Source organism: Plectropomus leopardus, chromosome 6 (genome assembly GCF_008729295.1).
Source record: "Plectropomus leopardus isolate mb chromosome 6, YSFRI_Pleo_2.0, whole genome shotgun sequence".
Taxonomy (NCBI): domain Eukaryota; kingdom Metazoa; phylum Chordata; class Actinopteri; order Perciformes; family Serranidae; genus Plectropomus; species Plectropomus leopardus.
This window is the reverse complement of record NC_056468.1, coordinates 13,762,983-13,790,017: the sequence shown is the minus strand read 5'-3', so window position 1 is coordinate 13,790,017 and position 27,035 is coordinate 13,762,983. Positions and strand designations below refer to the sequence as shown.

General features: G+C 40.0%; 3 protein-coding genes across 4 annotated transcripts; 2 read left to right on the top strand and 1 right to left on the bottom strand.

Annotated features, from left to right (window-relative positions):
* Positions 1-691: 691 nt before the first annotated feature.
* Positions 692-10,441, bottom strand: prkg1l (protein kinase cGMP-dependent 1, like). Its single transcript, XM_042488341.1, is given in 20 exon segments — positions 692-894; positions 897-942; positions 1,048-1,114; positions 1,208-1,270; positions 1,562-1,684; positions 1,779-1,942; positions 3,489-3,630; positions 3,843-3,932; positions 4,024-4,163; positions 4,280-4,376; positions 4,467-4,544; positions 5,459-5,524; positions 5,675-5,769; positions 5,959-6,036; positions 6,364-6,427; positions 7,400-7,505; positions 8,994-9,107; positions 9,690-9,856; positions 10,028-10,151; positions 10,252-10,441. Coding segments are annotated over 20 exon segments (2,043 nt in total). The 3' UTR covers positions 692-865.
* Positions 10,442-13,443: 3,002 nt separating this feature from the next.
* On the top strand, positions 13,444-17,712 carry ubl4a (ubiquitin like 4A). Its single transcript, XM_042487802.1, has 4 exons — positions 13,444-13,630; positions 15,427-15,532; positions 15,661-15,872; positions 17,072-17,712. The coding sequence occupies exons 1-4, from the start codon at positions 13,583-13,585 to the stop codon at positions 17,177-17,179; spliced, it is 474 nt and encodes a 157-aa protein (XP_042343736.1). The 5' UTR covers positions 13,444-13,582; the 3' UTR covers positions 17,180-17,712.
* Positions 17,713-17,948: 236 nt separating this feature from the next.
* Positions 17,949-26,991, top strand: si:dkey-32e23.4 (dynamin-1-like protein). Of its 2 annotated transcripts, XM_042487800.1 has the most exons (18): positions 17,949-18,110; positions 18,670-18,796; positions 19,465-19,606; positions 19,899-19,937; positions 20,156-20,202; positions 20,302-20,373; positions 20,463-20,549; positions 20,717-20,879; positions 21,434-21,554; positions 22,753-23,091; positions 23,453-23,573; positions 23,714-23,869; positions 23,974-24,063; positions 24,157-24,255; positions 24,457-24,573; positions 24,759-24,868; positions 25,000-25,159; positions 25,278-26,991. In XM_042487800.1, the coding sequence occupies exons 2-18, from the start codon at positions 18,695-18,697 to the stop codon at positions 25,332-25,334; spliced, it is 2,022 nt and encodes a 673-aa protein (XP_042343734.1). In that variant the 5' UTR covers positions 17,949-18,110; positions 18,670-18,694; the 3' UTR covers positions 25,335-26,991. The 2 variants fall into 2 exon arrangements, with proteins under 2 accessions (XP_042343734.1, XP_042343735.1); XM_042487801.1 differs by lacking the exon at positions 19,899-19,937.
* The last annotated feature ends 44 nt before the right edge of the window (positions 26,992-27,035 follow it).

The window sequence follows — 27,035 nt, the reverse complement described above, 5'->3', positions numbered from 1 at the left end:
AAATGTGATGATTACATAAAACATTTAACAACACTGAAAGTGCTTCAACATAAAATAACATGAAACAAATAAATTATGTAGAAATTGCAAAAATATGCCTTTATTTAGTTTTCCTCTTTTGGCATTTACTTATGTTTTGTAGTAAAATCAATCAGCTCCATCGGTCAATGAAGCATCCTTTATTAAAGCCACACCCTGTGTCAAATCACAGCTCATCACCCTTTTCATTAGCCTACAACCAGGGTATTACTTTATATTTCAGCCTAATGTAATTATGTCAGTATATCGCTGTCATAACATTTCACCCTGACCTGCAGGATAACTTTTTTCTTTTTTTAAAATGCAACATTTGTTTTTTTAGTTTAATTCGGTTACTTTATTTTGAAGTTCAAATAACACAACTTCCTGTATTTATCTTTCTACTTTTCTGTGACTTTACGCTTTTCTGCGAGAATGGGCCGCCTTTGACGTCACTTCTTAAATGTATTCAGGCATTTTGGGGAGAGATCAAATAATGACAGGGTTGTACAATCCCCCCCAAAAGTACAACTTTAAGTGACTGCAGGTTTAATAAGAATGAAAAGACAATGCAATTCAGTCAATATTTGTTTATTGAGTTACATTCAACAGCAGCGACATCACTGAACCTATAACTCTATAGGGATTAACAGTCTGAGCGCAACACATTAGGCAGCATGGTTAATTTATCGATAACTGCAGTCACTTATTCTGTGGAAAATATTATTCGTGTGAAAATATAATTAATTCTTGATGGCAGTAAGACTGAGGGCAGTGAATAATTCATGAGGTCTAAACCTGAAAGTGATGCAGTATTGTCTGACAGTTTTTTTCCCCACTTCAGAAATCATCCCAGCTTGTGCACAGCTCCACTGAGCCCTCAGAATAATGACCACATGTACTGCTGTCCAAAAGATCCTTCACCTGTAAGACAGTGTAACAGGGAACGCATGAAAAGTAGATTTATTCATTGTTACAAGAGTTATCACAAAACAATAAAATTAATAGGCAAATCTGAGCATGTCTTACTTTGGGAATAACCGGAGGGTTTAATATGCCTTTACAGAGTCCGCCCCAGTTGAATCCTTCAAACCACCTGAATAAAAATGGAGCATCACAACCTATAAAACTGTGTTTCCAAGCACAAGCCGCTGTGTTTTCTTCCAGTGTAATAAATCTGTCGACTTACTTGTGCTTCTGAATGTCCTTGGCCCCATTTCTGTGACTGCCCAGCCTCTCAGAGGGATTGCTCCTTGGTGACAGAAAGCAAACAACAACACGAATAAATAAACTATGAATTAATAATCAGATTCTGTCCTTTGAGAGGTGGTGTTACAGCACAGGTCGTGTCCAATACACCTGCATCCTTTCTTTATTTGCTCCTATCTGTTTGTGTGTATTGGGGCTGAAAGAGGGATAATATAATATGACATACACAATAGTGGCCGGGTGAAGGAAGGTTTTTTATGTCTGAAAAAGCATTATGAAATCATTAGCTTTCACATTTTTATTCATGTTGTCTAGTGGGTTGTATTTACAACACCTGCACAGTTTCTTTATGAGACTGGAGGCACTTTTGCTGATGGTTTTTGGGAAGTCGGTCTGATCGATGCCACGAATGGTTGCAGTGACAATCTTTAGCGGTTCAGAGTCGCTGAATGGGAGTCTGGAGAGCAGAACATGAGCCTGTCACAATCACTTCAGTCCACAACTGGGGAAACAAACTCAAAAAGTAGGGCTGCATAAAACTTTAAACTTACCCACCACTCAGAAGTTCAAACACTAAAATGCCCAGCGACCAGAAGTCTGCAGACATACTGTGGCCTTTGTTTAAGATGATTTCAGGTGCCATGTAGCCTGGCGTGCCGCAGAATGTCCAGGTTTTCTTACCTGCCTCAACCTTCTTTAGACATCTGGAACCAATCTACAAAGGACGGATATGAGTTAACTTACAGCCCGTAAAACCAATGCTACAATTTCATGGTAAAAATCTGAATTTAAAGGAATAGGCTACTTCACCCACAAAATGGCCATTTATCAATCAGTTAGTCATGCTGTGTTAACTTGAATTTAGAAAGAAAACTTTGTTCTCCTTGCATGGCTACAAGGAAAACTATTAATTTAATGATTGATTGGTTGTCACTTTTTTAAGAAGCAACTAGGGTAGCTTCAAAGTCCCTTCTTTGAGCCACCTTTGCATTTTTACACAGAAACAAACAACAGCAGCGTTATGTCACTCCAGTGTGTGATTGTAGGCAGCATGCTGGCATTGAGGAAGCAAAAGAGGCGTGACAGGCATGATGTGTAACACAACAATGTTGGCCTCTAGTGTGACATATATAACATACATGTTGGCAGTGCTTTGTGGACAATAACAATGGCATTAACATGGCAATAGCAATCGTTTTCAATCCCTGTTATATGGCGGCTAATTTCATCCTCTGCTTGGAGGGTTAGGAGGTCTTGAACGTAAAAATGTTTTCAGCGACCATTTTTGACCGCCAGATTCTTCTTTGAGTTAGATTCTATTTGCTGCTGGATGCGTTTAACAAACTTTCACAAAAAGTCGTGCAGGAATAGTTCAAGTGTGAGTTATCCAGTCGTATACTCAGTACTTCCCAAACACATGTATTTTTGCTAAAACTTTACAATTTAAAACTGAACGGAGAGTGAAACTTATCTAAGGTCTTTTCAAAGCCAGACTCGACTGCAAAGATTTTGGGGGGATTTTTTTTGCAAAAAATGCATGTGTTTTGGATGCACTTAGCATACAACTGGATTAATGAGACTTGAATTATACTGCACAAATTGTGGGAGAGTTTGTTAACGGATGTTTTGATATAGTTGTTAAATGTGGTCCCCAATCAATAAATAAATGAATAAGTTCACCATTTTGTTTGGCGGCATGTGGGAAACACAAAATTTCCTTCGAAAATTCAGATAACATGCCATGACTAAAGCCTCAGTCTCACTGCACACAAAACCCACAAACGTCTGCTAACATCTGGCTTTTTTTTTGTACAGTCAACATTCACACTGGGAAATGACTGATTTCAGCTCCTTAACTGACATCTCGTCCTAACACTGATCCTGATTAGTCTGCACCAAGAGACTGAATTAAGTAAGCGAAACAGAAGTAACCACCATATAGTTTTCACAGTCCTCCATTCATGCAGCTGTCTACTGTTTAGAGACCTGTTCTCCGGTCTGTCCATAACGTTGAATGGACACACCAAAACACGCCCCCCCACACACACAGAAAGGCATACTTGTCTGCTGCAGAGCTGTGTATGCAGCCCTGCTTTACTGGCAATGGGAAAGCAGCCAATGGCCTATTTTCTAGCAGGTTTACCAGTGTTTGAAAAACCCACATGCACACTCTAATTTTGGTGGGAACGGAGTATAATTGATATACAAACAGTCATTTTGTGTGTGAAGCATTCCTTTAAGGTTGTAACCAAATGTAGTACCAGTTTGGCATAACCACGCTCATCCAGAACAACATTTTCAGGCTTGATGTCTCTATAGACGACACCTCGACAATGAAGAAAGGTCAAGGCCTCAACAACACAAGCCGTGTAGAACCTGGTGCTACATTCGTCCAAACATCCTCTGAAAGAGTATATGTAGAAGTGCTGGTTTAAGCATTGCAGTAAACAAAACAAATGTGTGATGTAGACAGATGTAAGACATCAAATCCTGCTCACTCGTAAAATTGCATTGTGATGAAAGCACAGCCAAAAACACAGTGGTAGGACTATAAATATTTTATCAGTGTGATGACAAAAAGTGCCTTCTATCTTCTTTAGTCCAAAAATACTTACTTATCTTTGAGCAGACTACATAAATCCCCACCAAGACAAGCTTCAGTCAAAATATACAGGCACTCCAAGTCTCTAAAGGTTTTATGCAGCCTGTGATCAATACAAAGAAACATGTTAAAGGTCATTAACATATTATGTAATCAAAACAATCAGATTTAGACAACTGTTGAGGAGCAGATACCTGACTATGAATGGACAAAGAGACTCCGTTAGAATGCGCCCTTCTCTCAGGATGTGCTCCCGTTGACCGTTGTTTAGGATCAGCTTCTTCTTAAGGACCCTCATGACATAAAGACACTTGGCGTTGTTCTTTAGATGCACCTGACAGAGGTGGAAATCAATAGATTGCATTATAGAAACATGGAATCTAGATGAGGCAGCAGCAGCATAGGGGAGCTGTGTCATTGTGTGTGAGCTGCTATAAGATCAACCCTTACCAGGTCTACGTGACCAAATTCCCCAACTGCCAGAGTGCAAACAATCTGAAAATCACTTAAGGTGGAAGATGAGAAGGTATCACGATCCTTGTCTGACCTGCAAACAGAACAGAATTGAGCTCATACCTTGTGTTTAGATGTAATAACATGTAATTGTTGTCGGAAATAGTGTTGTAATGCTCCTCACTCGATTCTGGATTTGTGGCTTTGCTGCATCTCATTACTGCAATCAAATACCAGCCCCCCGATGATGTCTTTAAAGGTCCTGAAACACAGAGGCACATAAATATTCTCCAAAACCGTGGATGATTGGATCAGTTTATGGCTAACTTAAAGGGACAGCTCATACCAAAATAAAAAACACATGTTTTTCTTCTTGACTGTTGTGGTATGAGTTGCCAAGTGTTGGAGATATCAGATGATGTTGGCCTTCTCTTGAATTTAATGGAACTAGAGCTCAGCACTCAGCTTTTTGTATTAAAAGCTCCATAAAATACATTTTAAAAACTCAACAGGAAGGTCTCTTTCGAGAAATCATGACCCGGTCACACAAGAAAATCCCCAGGTCTTGTTGTGAGCAGTTATATGGAAGAACTATTTTCTTTCTACCAAAATACGCCCACCAACCATATCGCAGCGCAGAAGGAAGCGTGCATCTCCCCATGTTAAAGAGGCTTGTGCTACATTAGATGTAAACAGTAATGGCATCCTCCTTAGCTGAGCTGTAATATGAGCTTGCTCAGTGGTGCTAGGTGAGCTAGCAGGAGATGCACGCTTCCGTCTGCGCAGTGATTTGGTTGTCGAGAAAGAAAATAGTTCCTACATTAAACTGTTTATAGCAAGGTCTGCATATTATCTTGATTAACCAGGATATGATTTCTGGAAAGTGGCATTGTTGTTGAGTTTTTGAGATTGATTTTTTGGCGCTTTGAGCACCGCAACCCGAGTGCCATCTAGTTCCATTATATTGGAGAGGAGGCAGATATTTCTACAGCCGATATCTCCGACACTCGACAACTCACACCAAAATGATAAAGGTTGATAAATAGCACTCAAGGTAAGAGGAAAAATGTGTATTCTTAATTTAGGGATGAATTGTCCTTTTAGTATAGTTTAGCTGCAGAATCAGTTCAGGTTTTCCATGCAGAGAATTTTTATAGCATAAATTAATCCACTCACTCCCTGTCTATGATCAAGCATGTAACTTCACCAGCAGCAATCACGTTAATAGTCCGAACATCCTCTCTGAAGAAAGATTGAAAAAGAAAATCACAGTGTTAGCGATACAAAACAGAATTATTCATGTTATGGTGGCACAAATGCCAGTTTTTACCATCATGTGCTCCTGTAACCGCTGCACAATTTCCCTCTGAAAAAGCATTATTCCCCCCTTACCCCCAGAGAGCTTTTTCTCCAAACCACTGTCTCTCCGAGAGCTTAGAAAGGACTATCTGCTCTTCATGGCCTGGCTTCTTTTCTGTCACTTTAACCTGGCAAAAGAGAGAGGTAATGAAAAAGAGCTAATGCTGGAGAGCATTGTAGAAGCGCCAAGGTCAATTATCACCATCATAATGCAATTTCTAAAGCTGTGCTGACATTTTGTCCTCCACAATCCAAATATTTTATTCTCCACAAGCCTCATTTCACATGTGCAGCAGGAAGAGAGCATAAAACTTTACCTGGCCTTTGCTAATGATATAAAAGGTGTCTCCTGTGGACCCTTGTCGGATGACGTAGTCACCTTCAGTGTAGTGTGTCTGTGGAACATAAATTACAAATGGAGGAGCAAAGTGTAGAAAATAATTTGAAAAAAGAGCAATAACAGAACCAACTCCCTCTCAGATAAAAAGACGAGGGCTGGTAACAATGAAGGATTAATTCTGATTCTACTCCAGCACCTGCTTGTTAACTGACGCAAAACAAAGAAAGCTGAAAATAGAAAAATACAGAGGGCCTCGCCTGTAAACAATCATGTTTACACGCGTTCCATCTGTGTGCACACTATCTACCGGTCGGATTCTGTTTGAAGAACAAGTGATGGTTACACAATGCCGTGCTTCAGATTTTAAGTACTTAATCTGTACCTCCTCCATGAGATCAGACATTTTCATGATGACGTCCTCTGGCAAAGACTGCAGAAAGGGAACGCTGCAAGACAACAACAGGTTTAAAAAGGATTTGATTCAATTCTTTCCCCAGAAACATATCATAGGGATGCTAATATTTCAGTCAGTGTCAAAGACCTAAATGCAACATTGTGGCGTCTGACAAGCAACATGACGCTGGTGATATTGTGTTGTATTGGGCAAATCAGGGATCCCCACTGCAGTTGGAAACGTAAGCAGCCAATCAAAGACTGCATTGTAGTTGAAGATGTAGCATGCAGGCCGCTGCTTTCAAAACATTAATGGCTGTTTGCGCAGCAATGAGCCTAACTCTAACTTTAGTAGCGTAAACACAGTAATAATTCGAGTTAATTTAGAAATAGAACAGTTAAACAGAAACAAGGGTGCACTTGCAGATTTTCTTGGAGGAAAAGACTTTTTTGCCACTTTTCTGTCTGGATTTGGCAAAAACTTGATTTACTAAGGAGCTCTGTTGGTGATGAATAAGATTTTCCGTGGTACAAAGCCACGTCCATTGTTGTTTGGCCACTGATTTCACTAATGGAGGAGCAGATACGAGGGGCTGTGAAGTTAGGGATCATGGCCGTGCAGATGGATGTTCACAATGTTTCGGACAAACAACAAGGTTGCTGCCAGCTGGTATTCAGTAGTCCAGAGGCAGCTGGCTGCTGAATGAGAAATGCCGAAATATTCTGGCAGTGCCAGTGTATCGCAAAAACCCCATGGGGATTGTTGTCGAAAATGTATTTTTTAGTTTGTTACTGTCTAACTGACAACGTATTTATGTAGTCGAGGCTAGTGCTGATGTCAGGATTGGCTGAAGACATTCGTCTGTGAAAGAGAGTCACTCCCGCCCTCTCACAGTGTTTGCGATAGACGCATAGAGAAACAGAATGTTGAGCTCATCAGGATGGTTTTACCAGGCTAGGTACTAGCATACAAAGCAGCTGTCTGGGGCCTTTTCCACGTCAAATGAAATGAGTCCGATGTTCACCTGCTAAGCAGCTCCATTGAATGAGAAAGCCGGTCGAGCCCGCTCTGCATGAGTATGGTCTGGTAGCTTTTGCGGTCAATAACCCAGAGCTTGCTGTCCATTTGCGCTGCAGATGAAAAAGAGGAAATGATGAAGGTTGTGACGGTGACACTGGAGCTCGGGTGGAAACACAATCAAGGAGCAAGTATTGAAACAGATAACAGACAAAGGTAGTGATGCATGTTGATTGAATGCAGGCAAGGACTCTATTTGGTATGCTCATTGTGTAGAATAAAAAGAAAGCATTTTTCCTTACAGACTTTTAATATAAATCTTATCTGATTTCCTTAACTACTCTTTCTTTTTAATAGAGCTTGAAAGAGGGTGTTGTAAATTAATAATGACTCATATTGATTGGTTCACTAGAGCTTCCTGCAAACGGATGTAGACGTCCTCCAGACAGTCTAATTAGATCCACCATCTGATAATATGGTGCAGCCCTGATATCTCAATTCCACCATTTGGATATACCCCATCGGTTTTCACTTTAGCAGCATATTAAATGCAATTCAGGGCCATTTGGACCTGAATGCAATGCAGGATATTTTAAATAAACAAACATCACTCTTAAATTATGATTTTTGGATATTTTCTGCAGTGTATAATTTGCCACACTGAATTTCCACGACCTTATAATGAAGGTCTTTATCACTATCACAATGAAAGAGACCACACGACTGAAAAGCCTTATTGATGAGTCTCAGATGGCAACAATGAGGAAAAAAGTAATTTCAGATCAAGAAAGAGATAAATACGGTGGGCCCTGAACAGATCTGAGGGAAGGGCAGGCAGAAATGGACATGGAACAAAGGACAACAGACCACTCACATGAGCTGAGCATTGATAGAAGATTTAAAGTAAAGAACAGTAAATTGGAACTGGTCGCAAGATAAAGAAAGAAGTACAAAAAAAAGGAATGAGATGCTCCGGGACCAAACAAGGCAAATAAACGGATTTTTTCAATTTAAGCTGATCCACAGCCTATTTATTTGTGAAACCAGGTCAGATGCTCATGGCGACGGCTGAGAAAGTTTTCCCACAGGATTCTGTGATCAGATGCTGGGTGGAAATGACAGCACACTTTCTATTTTCCAAAGAATATCACAAAATCTTACACCAGAAATGTGTTTATATAATATGTTGCGATCCAAGCATGAGAAGAGTGAACTGAATGCAAACTGTTTCTGAACATGGTATTTGTAAATGTTTGTGAAAATTCAGTTAATGCATGTTGGATTGCAGAGAAGAGATGTGGCAGTGAGATGGCTGGGGTTTGCAGCAAAGTAGAAAATATTTTAAATTCCCCACATCTCTGAGAAAAAGCGTTTGAAGCTGTGGTGTTGTCTAAGATCTAAAAAGGTCTTTGATTTTAGATTCAACAGACGTCTGTCTAAGACCACTGGCAGAAATCCGCCAGCTTGTGATATTCTCTCAAACAAGAATTATTTATATCCCCACCAATTCAAAATTAATTAAAGTGAAACTCTACCAGTGTTTCAGATCTCCAGCGATATGTGCATGCAAATATAAAAACCAACACACAATTCTTTAATACCTGACACAGAGTAGGTGTGGGTGCAGTTGTAGAGGAGAGCCAGCTCTCCAAACATGTCTTCTGGCTCGAATGTGAGAAGCTTCAGTCCGTCTTTTGTCACATCCAGCCGCCCATCTGTTAATAAGCACAGTGCAGAAATATAGCATGCACATAATTCATGGAAATGTTCTGTGCATTTCTTTGTGTGACAGGAAATGTAGAGCGCCTTCAGCTCTGTCTGTCAGACGTACTGTACAAACAGAAACGCAATCATCCCTGAGTGAATCAAGGCCACAGCCTCTTGCTGGTTTAGGATGACAGGCGAAAAAATAGGGAGCAGCCACTCTCCATTAGCTGTCACAACACAAATGCAGCCAAGATTCCCGAGGACAATCAAGCACTGATGAACACTCTGCAGCCACAGCCAAGCAGTGCCTCTTTTCCCCTGTCTTTTGTTTTGGGTTGACATTTCAACACACAAAAAAAAACATCAATGTGGGTCACTCATTATCCCAAGTGGCTTGTATTTTCTTGCTCAAACATGCAATTATCACATCACTGTGTCTGAGAGCCAGCAGCCAGAAAATTGATGTAGAAAGATAAGATAGAACTAATTGTTTCAGCCGACTGTACTTAAACACCTGTCATCTCCAGGAAATGTTAATAAATATCCTCAACATGATTAATGTTACCCATTGTCAAAGGAAAATGATTTACCTTCTAAGACATACGCCTGAGCCCCGTTGGCTCCCTCCTGAACCACGTAGCAGCCTTGATTGATGGTGGTGGGATACATACAGGCAATGATGGCCCTGATTTCTCCTTCGTCAAGGTCCTTCAACAAGTCATTCTTCTGAAACGCTGTCTGAATGAGCCTCTGGGACCTGAGGGCAGAAACACTGATGTAACATTTAAGGACAAGATATTAAATACCCTGAATGCAGCATTACAGGCTGTTTCAAAATGATTTGATATATGTATTTATTGAGTTGCACAGCCTTGAACATTTGAGAGACATATTTGTCAGTCACTGAGAGAACACGGTGTTCTCGTACTCCTGGCTTTTGTCACAGCTTCTCTGTGAGACCATGGCGAGTGTCACCGGGTCCAGTGTGAAGGGCTCAGAAATGACTGTATTCCTGTTGGCTCTCTGTGAATCCTCACTTTTAACTGAACAAGCTAGAGTGAAAAAACACACAATAAGTCAGGTTCAGTAACGGTTTGTCAGCAAGCTATTGATGCTTTCAAAATATGACATTTGTAAGCACTGTGTCTGTACCTGCACCGGCTGCAGAGGATCCTGGGAGGGAGACAGTGGCTCTGTAACGATCCAGTTCTTCCTGCAGTCTCCGAATGAGTTCATCCTTTGTATCCAACTCCAGCTCTAACTCATCTATTAGTGTGTCCCTCTGGCGAAGCTCCTCGATTTTTAGTTGCAAGGCAAATTGGAGGTCCCGGAGTGTACCCATGACCTGCAAACACTAGGTGACAAACATAGCAAAATATATCTCTTTCCTCACAAAAACATACACTGACTGCACACACATATGCAGTAGTGGATTGTAACTGAGTACATTTACTTAAGTAGCTACTATACTTAAGTATGAATTTGAGGTACTTGTACTTCATTTGAGTGTGTTTTTTTCATGCCACTTTATCTTTCTACACAAGACATTTAAGAGGTGAATATTACATTTTTACTTCACTACACTTATGTGAAAGCTTTAGTTATTAGATATTTTATTTTATTTTTTTGCATAAAAAACATGCAGTGTTTAATAAATGTGATGTTGTATTAAAAATTAAAACTACCCAGCAGTTTATGGTACAGGAAAAATAATATAATTTGCTGATTGACTGAGAATAAAGTGGCAACTATTTTTGATAAAAAAATTTCCCTTTTTCCTTTGAAAAATTTTGAGTTTTGGGGAGTTTTTTAAAAATGTATTTGTCTTTCTGTTTTGAGTACTTTCACTTTTAATACCAGTGCATGTTCCTGACTATACTTACTTACTACTACTTAAGTAACATTTTAATTCAGGACTTTTGCTTGTAACAGAGTATTTTCACAGTTTGGTATTAGCACTTTTATGTCAGTAAAGGATCTGAAAACGTCCTTCACCGCTGCACATATGGAAGTGAGTTCATCTTCACTGAATGCAAAATTTTTGTCTGATTTCGAGTTGCATTAAGTCCCTATTTGCAGCTACAACCTCGTTTAACAAAGCTTGTCAAACATCTCTTCCTGTAACTACTTATATCAACATTATTGACATTAATAATATAAATGGGAAATCAATAAGATATAATGGCTTCTGCTTTGATTAGAATCTGCAGCTTTTCCTGTGATTACTTATTAATATAAATGGGGAATCAATAGGGCATAATGGGTTCTGCTTGGATTAAAACACACAGGAGAGTTTGCTTCTTATACATATCCCTGTAAGTGCATGACATAGACATAAATACAAGGAAATAAATAGATAGACTGACTATCAATCTATACGCTTGCAGTACTTGATTTGATTTCTATGGATAGCATATATGTGCAGATGCATTACAGATAGAGTATGTGTATGCAGTTTTTGTATTTGACTATTTTTCTTTCAAGGAAAAAAAAAATCAGGATATTCAACAAAAAGACCGGGGAAACAAAGGACAAGAAAGTATGTGCTTCAGTACTGTCACATAGATACAACACCTCAGATTGAGACAATGTCATTTTAGACTCTCTATTAAGACACACACACTTTGTGTCCCTGCAGGAATAAAATATGGATTTTCTCATTTTGGGTCGCAAGCGCGCTGGGAGCCATACGCACTGATTATAGCCTTTGTTACAAATGAATGAGTTGCTAAAATGTGACAACAACGTATTGTGTAGACTGTTTGTAAACACACATGCAAGCTCTGTCCTGCTAAATATCATGCCGTATACTGAAGGCTATTTCACAAAGATCACTTACCACATGCAGCTGTCTGGCGCTATGGGAGTCTTTCTCACTTGTCCTGAATATGTTTGTCCCTGTTTGGAGGCAGACAGTCCATTCGACAGGTGCAGATGTCTTCTATGCCCGCCCAAGTGAAAGATGCTCCTCTCCTGCTCGGGGCTGGCCAGGGCTGGGCACAGACAGCAGGCAATCACATGACCAAAGACAGTGGAGACCATGCGGGAGGCTGTAATGAGAAAATGCATGGACTGGATCCCAATTGGGTCAGAGGGTCTTTGGGGTATTACTGAGCCCTGGGGATGGGTGAGTCTCCGGCAAACAGAGCAGTGAACATCAATCATTTTATTCCCCAGGTATTTCGCTCGTGTAAAGGAGACTAAAGCCTGTCTGGGTGCACTGATCAGAGGTTATATTCTGCCTCCATGCACCTGTGCAAAACACAGGGGCCTACCGAAGAATACAAACAGCGCTTAAGTGGTGTTAAGGAAACAATGATTGTATGCAAATTAAATCATGTTGAAGCTAGTTGTGATTAACAACAATACTCGCAGGGCTTTTAATAATGTTTCATGTAAATAGTTGTAAATGATTTGGGGTAAAAACTAAGGCACTGCTTTGTTCAAAAGACCCAAGCAAAGATGGACATTTAAAAACAGGTTACAATTTGAATTATTAATATTATTAAATAGTGGGCCTAAAAACCTGGATGAAAATGTATTATTGTTGAATATTGACATGAAAAGAAACAAAGTATGGATAAGTATTTTGAATATTTTTGTCAAACTCTCCGTCCTACCTTTGTCTTATGTGCTGAATGAATAAATAAATATAGGCAAGGCAACTTTATTTGTATAGCACATTTCGTGCAACAGAGCAATTCACAGTGCTTTACGGAACAATGAAATATATAACATAATAAAGGATACAGATTTTACAATAAAGAGTAAAGAGATAGGAAGGTAAAATTGATTACTAACTTATTTTAAAAAATGAAATAAAAATCACTATTAAAAGTGGTGCAGACAAAAGAACTATATTTATAATAAAAATAATCGTATATTTAAAATTATATCACAAAAAAATCTACAAAACAAATACTAATCTTTATATTTTAGTTTCAGCATTTCTCCTTGGTTCATTTTCCAGATTTTTTGTTTTGCTTTTTTGGCCTTTTTTTTGGGATAAATTTCTTGTATTTTTTTTTTCATTATTATTTTTGAAAAGTTATCACACAATGCAACAATAATTGGTCAGGTTTCAAAGGTTGTTTTTTTTTTTTTTTTTTTTTTTTAACTTTTAGATCCCTAAGTGGAGCCAGGGTTTTTTTCCCCTTCGTGTTCCTTTTCCCTTTAATATTTAATTATGGTCGCTGCCAAATTATCTCGAGCAGAAGAAAGAATAATAATAATTTGTCATTTTCTTTCTTTTTGGGGGGGCGGACGGGTTAATCATCCCCACAAGGAGGAGCAGTACAACCCTGCAGCCAGTGGGTGGCAGCATTGTCACCTGAGAGCAGCATTTGCTGCTGGAGAAGAATATGGGCCGCTGACGAGAGAAGAACCCTGTCGCTATCTCCAGCTAGCAAAGTGACGTTAATTGTATATTCAGTCGCTTAATCCTCAATTGTATTGTTTTGTTTTCTTCACGTTAGCATCAAAAATGATCCTGACCGTGAAACCGCTTCAAGGAAAAGAGTGTAGTGTACAGGTAAGCCCACAACCGCCGAGTTAGCTAGCCAATTGCTAACTCCCTAAAGCTGGCTTAATTCGCAACACTAGCTAACTAGCTGATTAGCCGACAGCGGTGGCCCTGACACCGGCTGAGCTGTTTTTGAGTGAAACAAACAAATATATGATGCTCAAGTTTAATCATTAGGTTGTCAAACTCCACCCGGCGTAGCTTTAATTGAGCTATTGTGCAGTCAACCCCCCTTTAACTGTGAATCGATGTTACTCAAGCTAGCTTGCTAGCCACATCCTTGAGAAAGGCACACTGTAACGTTAACATCAGCAGTGGTTCAGTGGGGAGCTCTGTAAGTCCTTATTTGGTGCCTCTTGTCAAAAGGAGAAGTCACTAGGCAAATGCTAAAATAAAGCAGTATGTTAGGGAAATGGTTTGGGTCAGCACTGCAATTTAACTCAGTTCAGCAACCTAGCTACAAGTTACTTATCCCACTGTCAAAAGCCTGTTATGTTATTTTCTCTCTCGTAGGCTAGTCCTGACCGCAGTTTGTGTTTCTCGTGTTATGTTGTGATAACGTTACTGTTTGAGGCACAAATGGGCTATACTGGGCCTCATGTGACGTATTATCGGCATAGTATGTGAGCCTAGTTGTAGTTACATGAGTTATAGTTACAGTGATCAGTCTACTACTGCAGTACTCTGGGATATTGTGTATCGAACAATACTAATGCCTATTTAAGATAGTGTAAAGCATTTGATGATGTGTGTATCAGACAGAGAAGTAATTCACATTCTGGACTAAATAATGTATTCATCAGAGGAGAAGTGACTGTAGATCCTATTTATTAATTCCTTGAACCCTGAACATATTGGCTTTATGTCTTTCAAAAACATGGGAGGAAGGCAATCAGCAACTTAACAAGAAATTACCCCAAATTAGCAAGGAATTGGTAAAAGTAGCAGGAAAATTACATGAAAATGAGCACACTAAAAAGAAATTGGTATAAACAACAACAACAAGGAAATGAATTGGAAATAGTGCTAAAATGTAAATGTAATGAACTCTCACATATAATTATTACTAGATAATTATTTTTCAAATACTTTACTATCTTTTTTTCTCCACAAATTTTCAGTTCATTTTTTTGTCAGCCTCTCCTCGTTTCTTCAACTTGTGGGACATGTCTTGCCAAGGTGCTTGTTACCACATTTTAACCACATTTTCAAAATCAATCAAGCCAATTAGCTCAGGTTTTAAAGGTTTAAAAGCTTGTGAAAGGAACCCAAACATAATACAAGAAACTGATGTTGTTCCAGGTTTCAGAGGGTCAATATTTCACCAAATAAAAACATGGCAGTAAAATGCGTAACACCAGTGGTGAAGGGTTAAACCCACCATGCAGTGTTTCTCATGATTATGATCTGAAAGTACCAAAGTACCTGTCCACACTCTAACATGTCTGCTATCAGTTATGTCTGTAGTGTTTATTGGATAAAAACCACATCACCACAACACCTACATCTTAGCCTTTCTTACTCTCAGGTTTGCACAAACTACTGGCTATGAACTTCTTTTTAAAATGGAAAAATGAGAAATTATTGGTATTTGCCATGAGAAGTAGCTGTTCATTTGTTATCTGTTTCAGCTGGAAAAAATCCATATCGTGCATTCCTAGTTTTCTGTTAAGTTGATTCAAAGTAAGGTTTTCAGATCCGCTACACTCTTCTGAAATGTGAGCATTCTTCAGCCAAACGGAAGGAGAGAATACTTGCAAAATGCATTTTAGCGTGACTACATCATGATGTTGTTAATCTTCCAGGTGACTGAAGATGAAAAAGTCTCCAGAGTGAAGGAACTTGTGTCAGAACGTCTCAACATACCAGCAAACCAGCAGCGGCTGCTCTATAAAGGGAAAGCGCTAGCAGGTAGATTTTCCAGCGGTCAAGTGTTTCATAACCGTTGTGCAGTACTGTAATTGCTTGATCCAGTTTTTTTTGTACATGAATCAAAAGTTTAAATTTTTGATGATTGCATGCTATATTACTTTCCTCAGATGAACACAGACTGAGCGATTACTCCATTGGGCCAGAGGCTAAATTGAATCTGGTTATCCGTCCAGTGGGGGAGAGGACTGGAGCATCGGGGACGGCTGCCAGCAGCAGCAGCAGCAGCACACAGGGAAGAGTGTGGCAGACTGTGTCCACCATTCTTGCAAGACACTTTAGTCCAGCAGATGCAGCAAAAGTACATGAACAGCTTATTAAGGTATTTAATACTTTTATTACAGTGATTTATACTCTAGGATCAAGCCAGTCAGTGTCGCTAATCCAATTTGACACGGATGTTTACGGTTTCTTAATTTTTCCATCTAATGTTTTGATTTGTTGCGACCAGTGGAGGCTGCATACTCAAAACATGAAGAATGACAGCATCAAATGCAGATTTAAAGGTCCTTTAATGAACGTGTAGGGACAAGGGAAAAAGATGATAATGCTCTAATAGTTATTATTTTCTGGCATGTTTAAAGTGTAGGTATTTTACATTTTTTTATGATCTGATGCTTTTAAATTTAGAGACAGGACCCTTCAAAGTCTTAATACATGTTAAAAGGTCAAGTCTGATCTAAAACATGGTCAGAAAAAATACAGCCTTCTTTTGCCCAAATGTGGAAGACTCATCCAGTTTAACCTGCAAATCTCTCTGTGTGTCGCAATCCATTGTGTGGCGGTCAGTTGTTTAATTGAGCATTCAGGCATGCCTGGTTAACATATAAAATTATACAATGATGATATCATCAAGTCAATCAAACTCCTAATATAGTCACTTTCAGAGCATATTGTAGTTATTTTGAAATTTAGTTATTTTCTTGGCAACTCTGGTGATAAACCTTGAAATCTTTGACCTTAAGATTTTGGTTAGTGCCTTCAATTAATGCACCATTACTGTATTTTGGTCATTATGTGACTAGACTAGGATACTACAATAACCATCTCTGAAAATACCACAGTTTTTCAGCATCAAGGTATACAGTATTACACAATTATTATTAGTATTATTATCAGTTACAATTAGCCTTAAAGGGACGAAAACATAAGTGCTTTTGGCTGAACAAACACTTTGTAGTAACTGAAACTTAAGAATTTTTTTTTTTATGGAAATATGTGTAAAAACAGAGCCGAGGGGGAAAGAAGATCCGTATGCACAGGAGGGATTTTCTGTCTAATTGCTTTTTTGTTGTTATGGTAGATAAGTAAATGTACACGGTATGATAACCATCAGCTTTAATACCACGGTATACTTTGAAACTGGTATTAGTATCACAGACTCGGCAGCTCATGCCAACTCATGCCTTATTGAAAATAGAGCAACCCCCCCTCCCCCCGCGACACAACATGGTGAAAATAAATTCTGTTGAATATTTTTATCTTGCTGTTTCTCAATATTTAATTTTGTTTTTCTTCAAGGACTATGAGCGTTCACTTCGACAACTTAGCCTCGATGACATTGAACGCTTGGCAGTAAGACTGCTTCACCCTGACGGCGAGGGCATGGATACCTCATACATGGACTAAGAATGCCCAGCTTGAAGTTGCTTATTGTGATTGTCTTTTGAGAGGTGATCTGTGCTTGGAGGTCCATACAGTGTTTAGAGTGTGAGGCATGGAAAATACATAATCAGTTTTCTTGCAGAGAGCTCCAGCTGTGTGCCTAATGGATGACTGAGTGAACACAGATAACACTGACTGTTGATTATCCCAGCAATTGGGCTTTCTTATCCATGACCAAAGGGCTTGGATAAGAAAACTTTGCAACTTTGGATTGGTCATTGAGGTTGCAATAATGACACAAGAACTGATCATGTAATGTTTGAATACAAAGGAATCCATTTATGCTGCTGGTTTCGCATGATCTCTGGCTGCTATGACTCCCAGGGGACACCAACTTCTACTGGATGGTATTTGTTTGTATTGTCTGTTTTGGATGATGACTTGTTGTTTCCAAGAGAAGGTAATACATGTTTTATTCCGTAACAAACTGATGTTCATTGTATGATTTGTAAATAACATGTTTATATATACAGTCATTAAACCACTGAAAAAAAGTGTTTACGTTTTGTTGTATGCTAATATTTTATGTGAAGTAAACGTGTAAAATAATATATTGACTGTTCACTGGGAAGCGTTTTTAAATCAGTTTCTAGGAAAAAAGAAGTGGTTAAACTAGAGTCTAGAGCCACTTCCCAAGGCGGGACCAACTGTGCGTCATGTACGTGTTGGCCAATCAGATGACTGTAATGGCCATTAGTCACATTTTTTTGACCAATCAGATTATGGAAGAGAAATGCTACTGCCGCCTGTATGATAAACTGACGGTTATTTCTTTTGCTGCTAATTTCGGATCACTATTTGGGTAAAATGCAATGTTTTTGACTTTCACCTTTCTTCTTCAAATAATGAAGGACAAACACGCTGGCTAAGGAGGGATATTGTTTGTTGGACATCGGTAAGGTCATAACGGAGCATCGGTTGCTCCAACGGCAAAGCTAACGTTAGCACCAAGCTAGCACATCTCTTTGACTTCCTGCCTTTAACACTTAGCTTTAGCCAGCTAACATCAACGGATAATGCCGAGCCGCTCGGCCTGTGCTCTTGTATTATTTGTTGCCATGTAACTTAGACGTCAGGTCAGTGCCGTGATTGATGGTTAATGGTTAGTTTGTGGCTTGAAATCCTCCTTTAGTGTGTAAATTGGGAGGCTCAGTGTTAGTCAAACTGATGCTTGGGCGTTACACCCCTCTCATCAGGACCACTTCCCTTCGGCAAAGCAAGAGGAGAATCACTGTAGTTTGTTTATTTGTTGTAATTTTCATCTGCAGTCGCAGTTATTCAACAGTGTACTATTTTTCTCTTCATACTCAGAGTATAATGCAGCCAATTTCATTTTCCTAGCTAGCGTTTAGCTCAAAGTTTTTCTTGTTACAGTAGCATATGATTCATTGTCACCTGAGATACCTTGTTGTCTCTTTTTGTCCATTCATGTTTGTTCCGTTTTCCCAATTTAGTCATTACACCCGGTCTGTTGGAAGGATGGAGACCCTGATTCCCACTATCAACCGGCTGCAGGAGGTCTTTCTCACAGTGGGTGCAGAGATCATACAGCTGCCTCAGATAGTCGTGGTCGGATCTCAGGTCAGTCAGGAAAAATACAATAAAAAGCTTTAATATGAACATAATCTGCACTCTGTCTTTTTGCTGCTGGACTGACTAGCAACTGATTGGGTTTACCCTTGCACAATTTGCATTTGTATTTTCTGTATATATATACATCCCATTGGTGCTTGTACTTATATGTTCTCCTTCTGTTCACATTTTTTATCTAATCATATGTTTGCACTGTTAATTACATATTTTCCAGCATTCTGTATTTCACAATTTTTGCACCTTCTGTTCATATATTAATATTCATTTTATATTCTATATTATCCATTACTTAGTATTCATTATTCCTCCACTGCTCCTAAACTTAAATTTAATCACTTTGCAATACCTGCACTGTCAACCACCCACATTTGCACAACCACCATAAGCATATCTACGGTAGTAACAGCTCCATGTATTCGCCCTGGCACTAGACGATCATGCCACTACCGTGAGCTTTCGTTTTATTCTTCTGTTGTCTATCTAGCTATCTATCTGTCTAATCTTTATCTGTAACTATTGCATGGATTTCACTACTGTTACTAAAACTGTTAAGTTTCTAATCTGAATTTTAGTTTTTGATTTGATAAAACAATAGAACGTATAAACTGGCTGTATCGGTGCTTAAGAATCATTGCTGTCATTATGTGCCATAACAGAGCAGTGGAAAGAGCTCTGTGTTGGAGAGCCTGGTTGGACGGGATTTCCTGCCTCGGGGATCAGGAATAGTCACAAGACGACCCCTCGTGTTGCAACTTGTTAATGTTGCCCCTCTGCAGGAGAGACTGAAGATCGAGAGTGGTACTGTCACGTTTATTCATTTAATCTTATTTAAAATAAAAGGGGAGTTGTTTTGATTATGCTCGAAAACACACAATCAAGTTTTGGTACAAGTAATGATACACTGATTATTAGCATGTCATAGGACAGCAGGTTTGTTATTTCTGTCTAGGCATGCAGTCTGCTAGAAGTAGTTTATGTGTGATTAGCACTTTGGCATGACGCTTTCACTCACTATTTGAACTTAAACTTTTAGAGCCTCTCTTTGCTAACATGTAGTCTGTCTTCCTCTCCTTCTTCACTACTTTTTCAGGAAATGGGGTGAAACAAAATGCCCAAATCAGCTACCCAGGTCTCTGTATATTTAGTCTGCATGGACTTGTCTTTTTCTAGCCTCATTACTTCTTTTGTGGACTCGTAGACATTTTGTTCATTCCAAAACCTTAATCTGTCCAGCATATCAGTCTGTCTGTCATCTTTTAAGTTTACATTATTTCTCCCCAAACTATTCAGTTTATTTGCAGACTTCTCTGTAATATTACTTGCACTCACTCTTACATGTTTGTTCAGGTGTCAAAGCTGAAGAATGGGGTACATTCCTGCACTGCAAGAACCAGGTACAATTATCTGAAAGATCTGAATGATTTGCTTTCTGCATTTATCATGTGTTATTGCTGAGTTTAGTTGATGCACCATGCTTACACCTTTTTTGACAGATCTTCACAGATTTTCAGGAAATTCGTAGCGAAATTGAAGCAGAGACTGAACGCAGTTCGGGTGAAAACAAGGTGAAATGAAAGGAGTGATTTCAAGTCTGTGATGCCTTCAATTTAGCTTTTTTTTCACTGCATTCATGATTTTTTTTCATGTCCTCCAGGGAATCAGTCCTGAGCCCATATATTTGAAGATTTTCTCCCCCAAAGTCCTTAATCTCACCCTGGTTGATTTACCAGGAATTACTAAGGTAAATGAAGCCTCTTGAGAATAATATTGATTTAGTTTCATGTGTTCAAACAAAATGGCACAAGACCATAATATTGTTATTATCATATTTGCAATAATCACAGTTTCACAGCATTACCACATCTGTGCTGTTCTTACTGTAATGCTGACTGCTCATTGTTGTTTCAGGTTCCCGTTGGGGACCAGCCAGAGGACATTGAGGCACAAGTACAAGAGATGATCTTGTCCTTCATCTCCAATCCAAACTCCCTCATCCTTGCAGTGTCCCCTGCCAACTCTGACTTGGCCACCTCTGATGCTCTGAAATTGGCTCGTGAGGTTGATCCAGATGGTAGGATATTTTGCACACGGCGCCTCTTCTCCTCAGATTTAATTTTAATTTTCCTTTCCTCTCCATCAGTGCTTATTACATAATACGCCTCAAGTAGAAATGCCTTTTGAATTATTAAATGTGCACAAAGAATGCATTATACTGGAGTCATTTCAGACTATTGGACCTGTCAGTCTCTACTGTTAAGAGCATCCTGACACTTAATAGTTGCTTAGAAAATTAATGTTGCTGTCATGGTACACCCTGAAGAATAGCTTGATGGACGATGAGAATCTGCCTGTAGTAATTATCTGGGTGGCTGGCAATATGGCCTTAACGTGCCTGTTGCACACTGATGATTTGCCAGTTAGGACATCTGTATCTGTCCCAAATGTTTCCCTGCTGGCCTCAGTCCTATCTCACTAGCTACCTGTTACCTTGTTTTATTCTATGATTTCCTACTGTACGCTTTCCCCATTTTTCCTCAATATAAATGATAAAAAATTAAATCTGTTTATAGAACTATAGTCAAAGATGTGTGTGTGTGTGTGTGTATGTGTGTATGTGTATGCCAGGTCGTCGAACACTGCTGGTGATCAGTAAACTGGACCTGATGGATGCAGGGACTGATGCTCTAGAGGTCCTTCTGGGTCGAGTCATTCCCGTCAGACTTGGGATTATCGGGGTGGTTAACAGGTTTGCAGTAATATATTTGTTTGTTGTTTTCTTTTATCTGAGCTATGAAATGTTATTATGCGTCTGCACCTGTGGATCGGCCATGGTCACAGGCATTACATTTTCAGGTTGCTCGTCCATCCCTCCCATTTTGGTGAAAGCGACATCCCACGAATGCCTTGTCAAAATTTCTTCGAATCTGGCACAAATGAACTGATAAGAATTTCGAGGGCAAAGGTCAAGGTCACTGTGACCTCACAAATAATGTTTTGGGCCAAAGCTCAATACGTCAAATGTCTAATAGGATGAAATGACAAAGTGATGACATTTTATATCCGGTCATGGTCACTTTTTTGGCCATTATTTAACACCGTACTCCACCATAACAGACGTGGAGACATTTAGTTGGATACTGAATTGGTGACAGTAATTTTGTGTCCCCATCTTGAAACTGTGCTAATTGTATAGATTTTCTGTGCTGCCAGTTTGAAGATGTGTATGGAACATTTACCAGGGTTCTTATGGATCTTTTAAAAAGTCTTAAAAGGCATTGAATCCATCAATTTAAAAGTAACATCTTCATTGGTATTGAAATGTCAATCTCTCCAAAGTCTTAAAAATGCAAAGAAATATAAAGTAGGATTTAATTGCTACAAGGCAATGCATATGAGGCTCTATTTGTTGCAAAAAGTTTTCAAAGTTGGCAAAATAGAATCAAGGCATTGGAATCCCACATGCAGAATGAGAAACACAAAATCGACAAGAAAATTACCAAAGAAAAGTAGGGTATTTCCCACGTTCTGTTACACCCTTGTCTCAGCCATGAGACAAAAAAAATATGTTTTTATGTTACTATAAACACGCAAATTTGTCCTTAACCCTAATTTCCATCTAAGTGGCATTTGAAAAGTCTTACAAAATCTTAAATCTTATTTGCCTGAAGCCATAGAAACGCTGATTTACATTTAAGAATATGTAGCATCTTTGCAGCAACATCCATATTTGAAGCATTGTCAGCTGTATGGCTACATATGACTCTGGAGAGCAGACATGGATGTAAACTTTAACCACGACTTGACTGGTTTGCAGAGGCATACAACCGCAAGGTGGCATTCTAGTTTGGTTTCACAATACAGGAAGGTGGCAAATTATTAATGCCCTTATTGCCCTGATCACCTGATTACGCTCCCTCTTTCCCCCTAATTGGTCGTACTCCTAGGAGCCAGCACGATATCAATACTCAGAAGAGCCTGGAGGACTCAATGAGGGATGAGCAAGCCTTCCTGCAGCGACACTATCCCTCGCTCGCTTCCCGCGCCGGCTCACGCTATCTGGCCAAAACTCTCAGCAGGCTGCTCATGCATCACATCCGGGACTGCCTGCCAGAGCTCAAGACCCGAGTGACTGTGCTAAATTCCCAGTACCAGGCGCGACTCAACAGCTATGGCCAGCCAGTAGAAGACCACAGCGCCACCCTGCTGCAGATTGTCACCAAGTTCGCCAGCGATTACTGCAACACCATCGAGGGAACAGCCAGATACATCCAGACTTCAGAGCTGTGAGTGTGTCTGACTTATCCACAGTAACAGGATATTTTTTGGAGTGGTAAATGCTTGATGATGCAAATCAGTGTATGTATCATGTCATCGCATTTTACTTACATTGGTGCACTGTGTATATCATGAGGGCAATGTCCTTGGGGTAATGTAACTGTAAATTGAAGTGGCATCAGCATCTTCTGTTGGCACCCTCATCTCTACAGCTCTCTTGCCACAAGGAGATTAATTCATGTAAATGAGCAGGGAGCAAATATTGACCTTTTTTGGTTGACTGCATTTAATTTTGGCGTGATTAGCATTGCCGACACACAGCACTGAGAAACCGCGTTGGTGTCACAGCTGAAGCCCTCTCGTCTACAGCTGCGGGGGTGCTCGGATCTGTTACATATTCCATGAGACCTTTGGGCGCACTTTGCAGTCCATCGACCCCCTGGGAGGACTGACTGAGCTTGATATCCTCACTGCCATCCGCAATGCTACGGTGAGTGCTTCCTTACTTCTATTTGTGTAATTAGTTAAATCCAAATTCTAGTCAAGTTCTCTCGTTTGGAGGAATAGCAGATAAATTGTGGAGCTGGTGTGTGTGTGTGTGTGTGTGTGTGTGTGTGATTTGCCCTGCAGGGTCCACGGCCAGCACTTTTTGTGCCTGAGGTGTCCTTTGAGTTGTTGGTGAAGCGGCAAATTAAGCGGCTGGAGGAGCCCAGTATGCGCTGTGTAGAACTGGTTCATGAAGAGCTGCAGAGGATCATCCAGCACTGCTCCTCCTTCAGCACACAGGTTAGCTGAAAGATGTTTTACACTTGATTGCCTTCTTCAAACAGAGAGGCATTAATTTTAACAGCTCCATGTTGAATGTTGAAGTATGTCTTTGTGTTTCCAAGGAGCTTCTGCGATTCCCCAAACTACACGATTCCATTGTGGAAGTGGTGACTGGATTACTGAGGAAGCGCTTACCAATTACTAATGAAATGGTAATCCACAGTTAAGCTAAAAATGATCTCTAATTGTAATAAGTAACCCCCAAGTCCTAACTGCCTGAGATTTATTCTGCTTTTTCACTCTAGGTGCACAATTTAGTATCAATAGAGCTTGCCTACATCAACACAAAACATCCAGACTTCACAGATGCAGCGCAGGTTTCTGCATCTGTCAACAGTCAGCAGGTAGTTATTTGTCCCTTACAGCAGGTACTCTCATTTATCATTTATTCTGCCAGGGTAAACGGCAGAAGCTGTGTTCTGTAAAGCCTTAACCATTATGTTTCACGTCCAAGCATCAGAGCCATCTTCAAAGTCTGTAGTGAAATTCCAGACTCAGCCAAAATTGCTTTGACCCCCTGACTTCCTCGGGTTTCTTGCTGTCAGGCGGAGGCCCTTGATGGAGGGAAGCGCTGGAAGAACGAGAAGGTTGCGGAAGAGAGAATCCCGGCTGCAGGCTTTGGCAGTCCCAGCAAAGGCCAGGCCATTAACCTCCTTGACACAGTGAGTGGTGGGATTAGCAGTTGGACAAAACACTTAGTAGTGAATACATAGCACACTGTCAACATTTTTACTTTGCCCCCCTCTCTCTCTCTGTCTCTCTTCCTCTCTCCCTCTCTCTTTCTCTCTCTCTCTCTCTCTCTCTCTCTCTCTCTCTCTCTCTCTCTCTCTCTCTCTCTCTCTGCCAGGCGGTGCCCATATCTCGCAAGCTGAGTGCAAAGGAGCAGAGGGACTGCGAGGTCATCCAGCGCCTCATCAAGTGCTACTTCCTCATTGTTCGCAAAAGCATCCAGGACAGGTTCGACTGGAACAAGTCCAGAGCACCTCAGGGGGAACATCCTCTCCCCAGTTCTTTTTTTCTGTTGTTGAGCTCACTTGTTGTAACTGATGCTGATTTTCTAACTTTGTCTTGGGGCTGTATGTCCGCAGTGTACCCAAGACAGTGATGCACTTCCTGGTGAACTTTGTGAAAGAGCATCTGCAGAGTGAGCTGGTGGGTCAGCTTTACAAACAGCCACTGCTGCAGGAGCTGCTCATTGAGTCACAGGACACGGCACAGCAGCGGACCGAAGTTGCTCAGATGCTTGAGGTAAAACTGGTTGATGCTTTTGTTCTCTGAATAGGTTCTGAACATGAAGACCAGTAACTCTTATTTGAAAGCCAGTGATTTAACTGCCCTCTTTATTTATTTATTTTTCCTTTCTCAGGCACTCAAAAAAGCGAATAACATCATCTCTGAGATCCGGGAGACGCATCTGTGGTAGCCAGAGGAAAGGAACAATTTCCTTGTCATAGGACAGCTTTGGGAGTATGAGAGTGTATGTGAGTTTACAGCACCGAGAGGGAGTTTTGGTGAGGGTGTGTGTGTTACTCTATGTGTGGCAGCACCACCGTTTTCTCATGGACCAATCAATGATCATAGCACATTTAGGTCTACTTTTTCCCGTCAGCTGTCGCCATGACAAGTACACTGGGGCTGTTGCTTTTCACTGTGAATGTCTTGTAAGCGAAGGAAATTGATCAAACACTCAGGCCAAAAGTGTTACTGCAAATTTGAAATGTGAAAGACACAGCTGCGAACAAATTCTTTTTGCATCATTTTGTGACAAAATGTTTGTTTTGTCGTGAGATTGCTTGTCGTTGATATAAAGTGTAGATTATATGTGGAGTATCTAAGTTGGTCTCGAGGGTCATTTTTTGTGGAATGAAATGTGTTCCAATGTAAAATTCCTCACTCTCCAAAAAGAAAAAAACTGGGCTTCCTCCGAGCCTCTCTAGCAGGTGCTAAAACTATGTTAGATTAGAGTTAGATTTGTGTTCCAACTGTAATCCCCTTTGTTGGAGCATTCAGCAGAGATGGAAATGCAGTGGAAAACATGCAACTCAATCAAAGCTGAATGCAATGCAACACTGAAGATGACCACGATCATTTGCAGAAATCACAGGATCAATGCAGATTGTTTTTCCTGCTCTGTAGAACTTATCAATATCAGGTTTATTTTCCAGAGCCAAATTTACATATCAGCGTATTTATACTGTTAACTGTTGCACTGTCTAGTTTTGTCTTTGTATAAATGAGGTAACCAAACATTTACTTCGGTTTATTTTAGGTATATAGGGGACTCCCACATAAAGTTGGACAGCTAGAGTATTCTTTGTATGTGTACTATATATTTAGAAAAGAGAAATGATCAAACTGTGTAAGAATAGTCAGGAGATTATGTTTTACTTCTAGGGTACTCCATCATTTGTTAGATCTTAGATCCAGATGGTAGGATGTTAATGTTCTGTAGCTTCTTTTTATTTCCTCAGGCCATTTGTTCACTGGTTTCTGCTGTTAATGATACAGAGAGATAAGAACAGTTCCCTATTATTGTCCCTGTCCGGTAGTAAGGACACTGCCCCGAGTATGAGACACTCAGTATGCAGATACCTCCTGCATGCAGAGCCATTTGCTTCTGTTCCAATTATAATTTCATTGTGTAATATTGCTAGACGTGTCAAATTATTCATCTTTTTCCATCTGTTCTCAACTTAGGCTGTTGTTCAGGCACATTCCTCCCCCAAGTGCTATAGCTGTTAATGTGAATCTCCTCTCATAGCCAAAAACAAATTGTTATTCTAAAAATGAGGCTTTTTCAGGAAGACCTGCCTTAACGAGGACCGTTAAACTCTTCTGACTTCTTCCTCTGTGTGATCAGGGAGTGAATACATCATACTGTCAGTCCGTCTTTCTGAAAGCCCTGTGCATGTGTGGACGTACGAATGACTGATATATGTATATTTTGTATTTAAATGCATATTATTTTATGTGTTCAACTGCCTATGAGTTCTTGCCTGCCAATATTTGTGATTCATGTTTACCGAATGAAGTCTGTTGAGATCGGAGGGACTCATTAAACCCTAACAAAGGACACTGTACGAAATGTGTTTGGTTGTTATTGACGACATGCAGTTCTAACAAA

Bases quoted from the DNA above. Each gene is read 5' to 3' on its own strand.
- si:dkey-32e23.4 (XM_042487800.1), top strand. From the start codon at position 18,695: ATGGAGACCCTGATTCCCACTATCAACCGGCTGCAGGAGGTCTTTCTC. The intron at 23,092-23,452 runs GTGAGTGTGTCT...TCTCGTCTACAG, and splicing joins TACATCCAGACTTCAGAGCT to CTGCGGGGGTGCTCGGATCT. The intron at 24,064-24,156 runs GTAATCCACAGT...TTTTCACTCTAG, and splicing joins TACCAATTACTAATGAAATG to GTGCACAATTTAGTATCAAT.
- ubl4a (XM_042487802.1), top strand. From the start codon at position 13,583: ATGATCCTGACCGTGAAACCGCTTCAAGGAAAAGAGTGTAGTGTACAG. The intron at 15,533-15,660 runs GTAGATTTTCCA...TACTTTCCTCAG, and splicing joins TAAAGGGAAAGCGCTAGCAG to ATGAACACAGACTGAGCGAT. The intron at 15,873-17,071 runs GTATTTAATACT...TTTTTCTTCAAG, and splicing joins TACATGAACAGCTTATTAAG to GACTATGAGCGTTCACTTCG.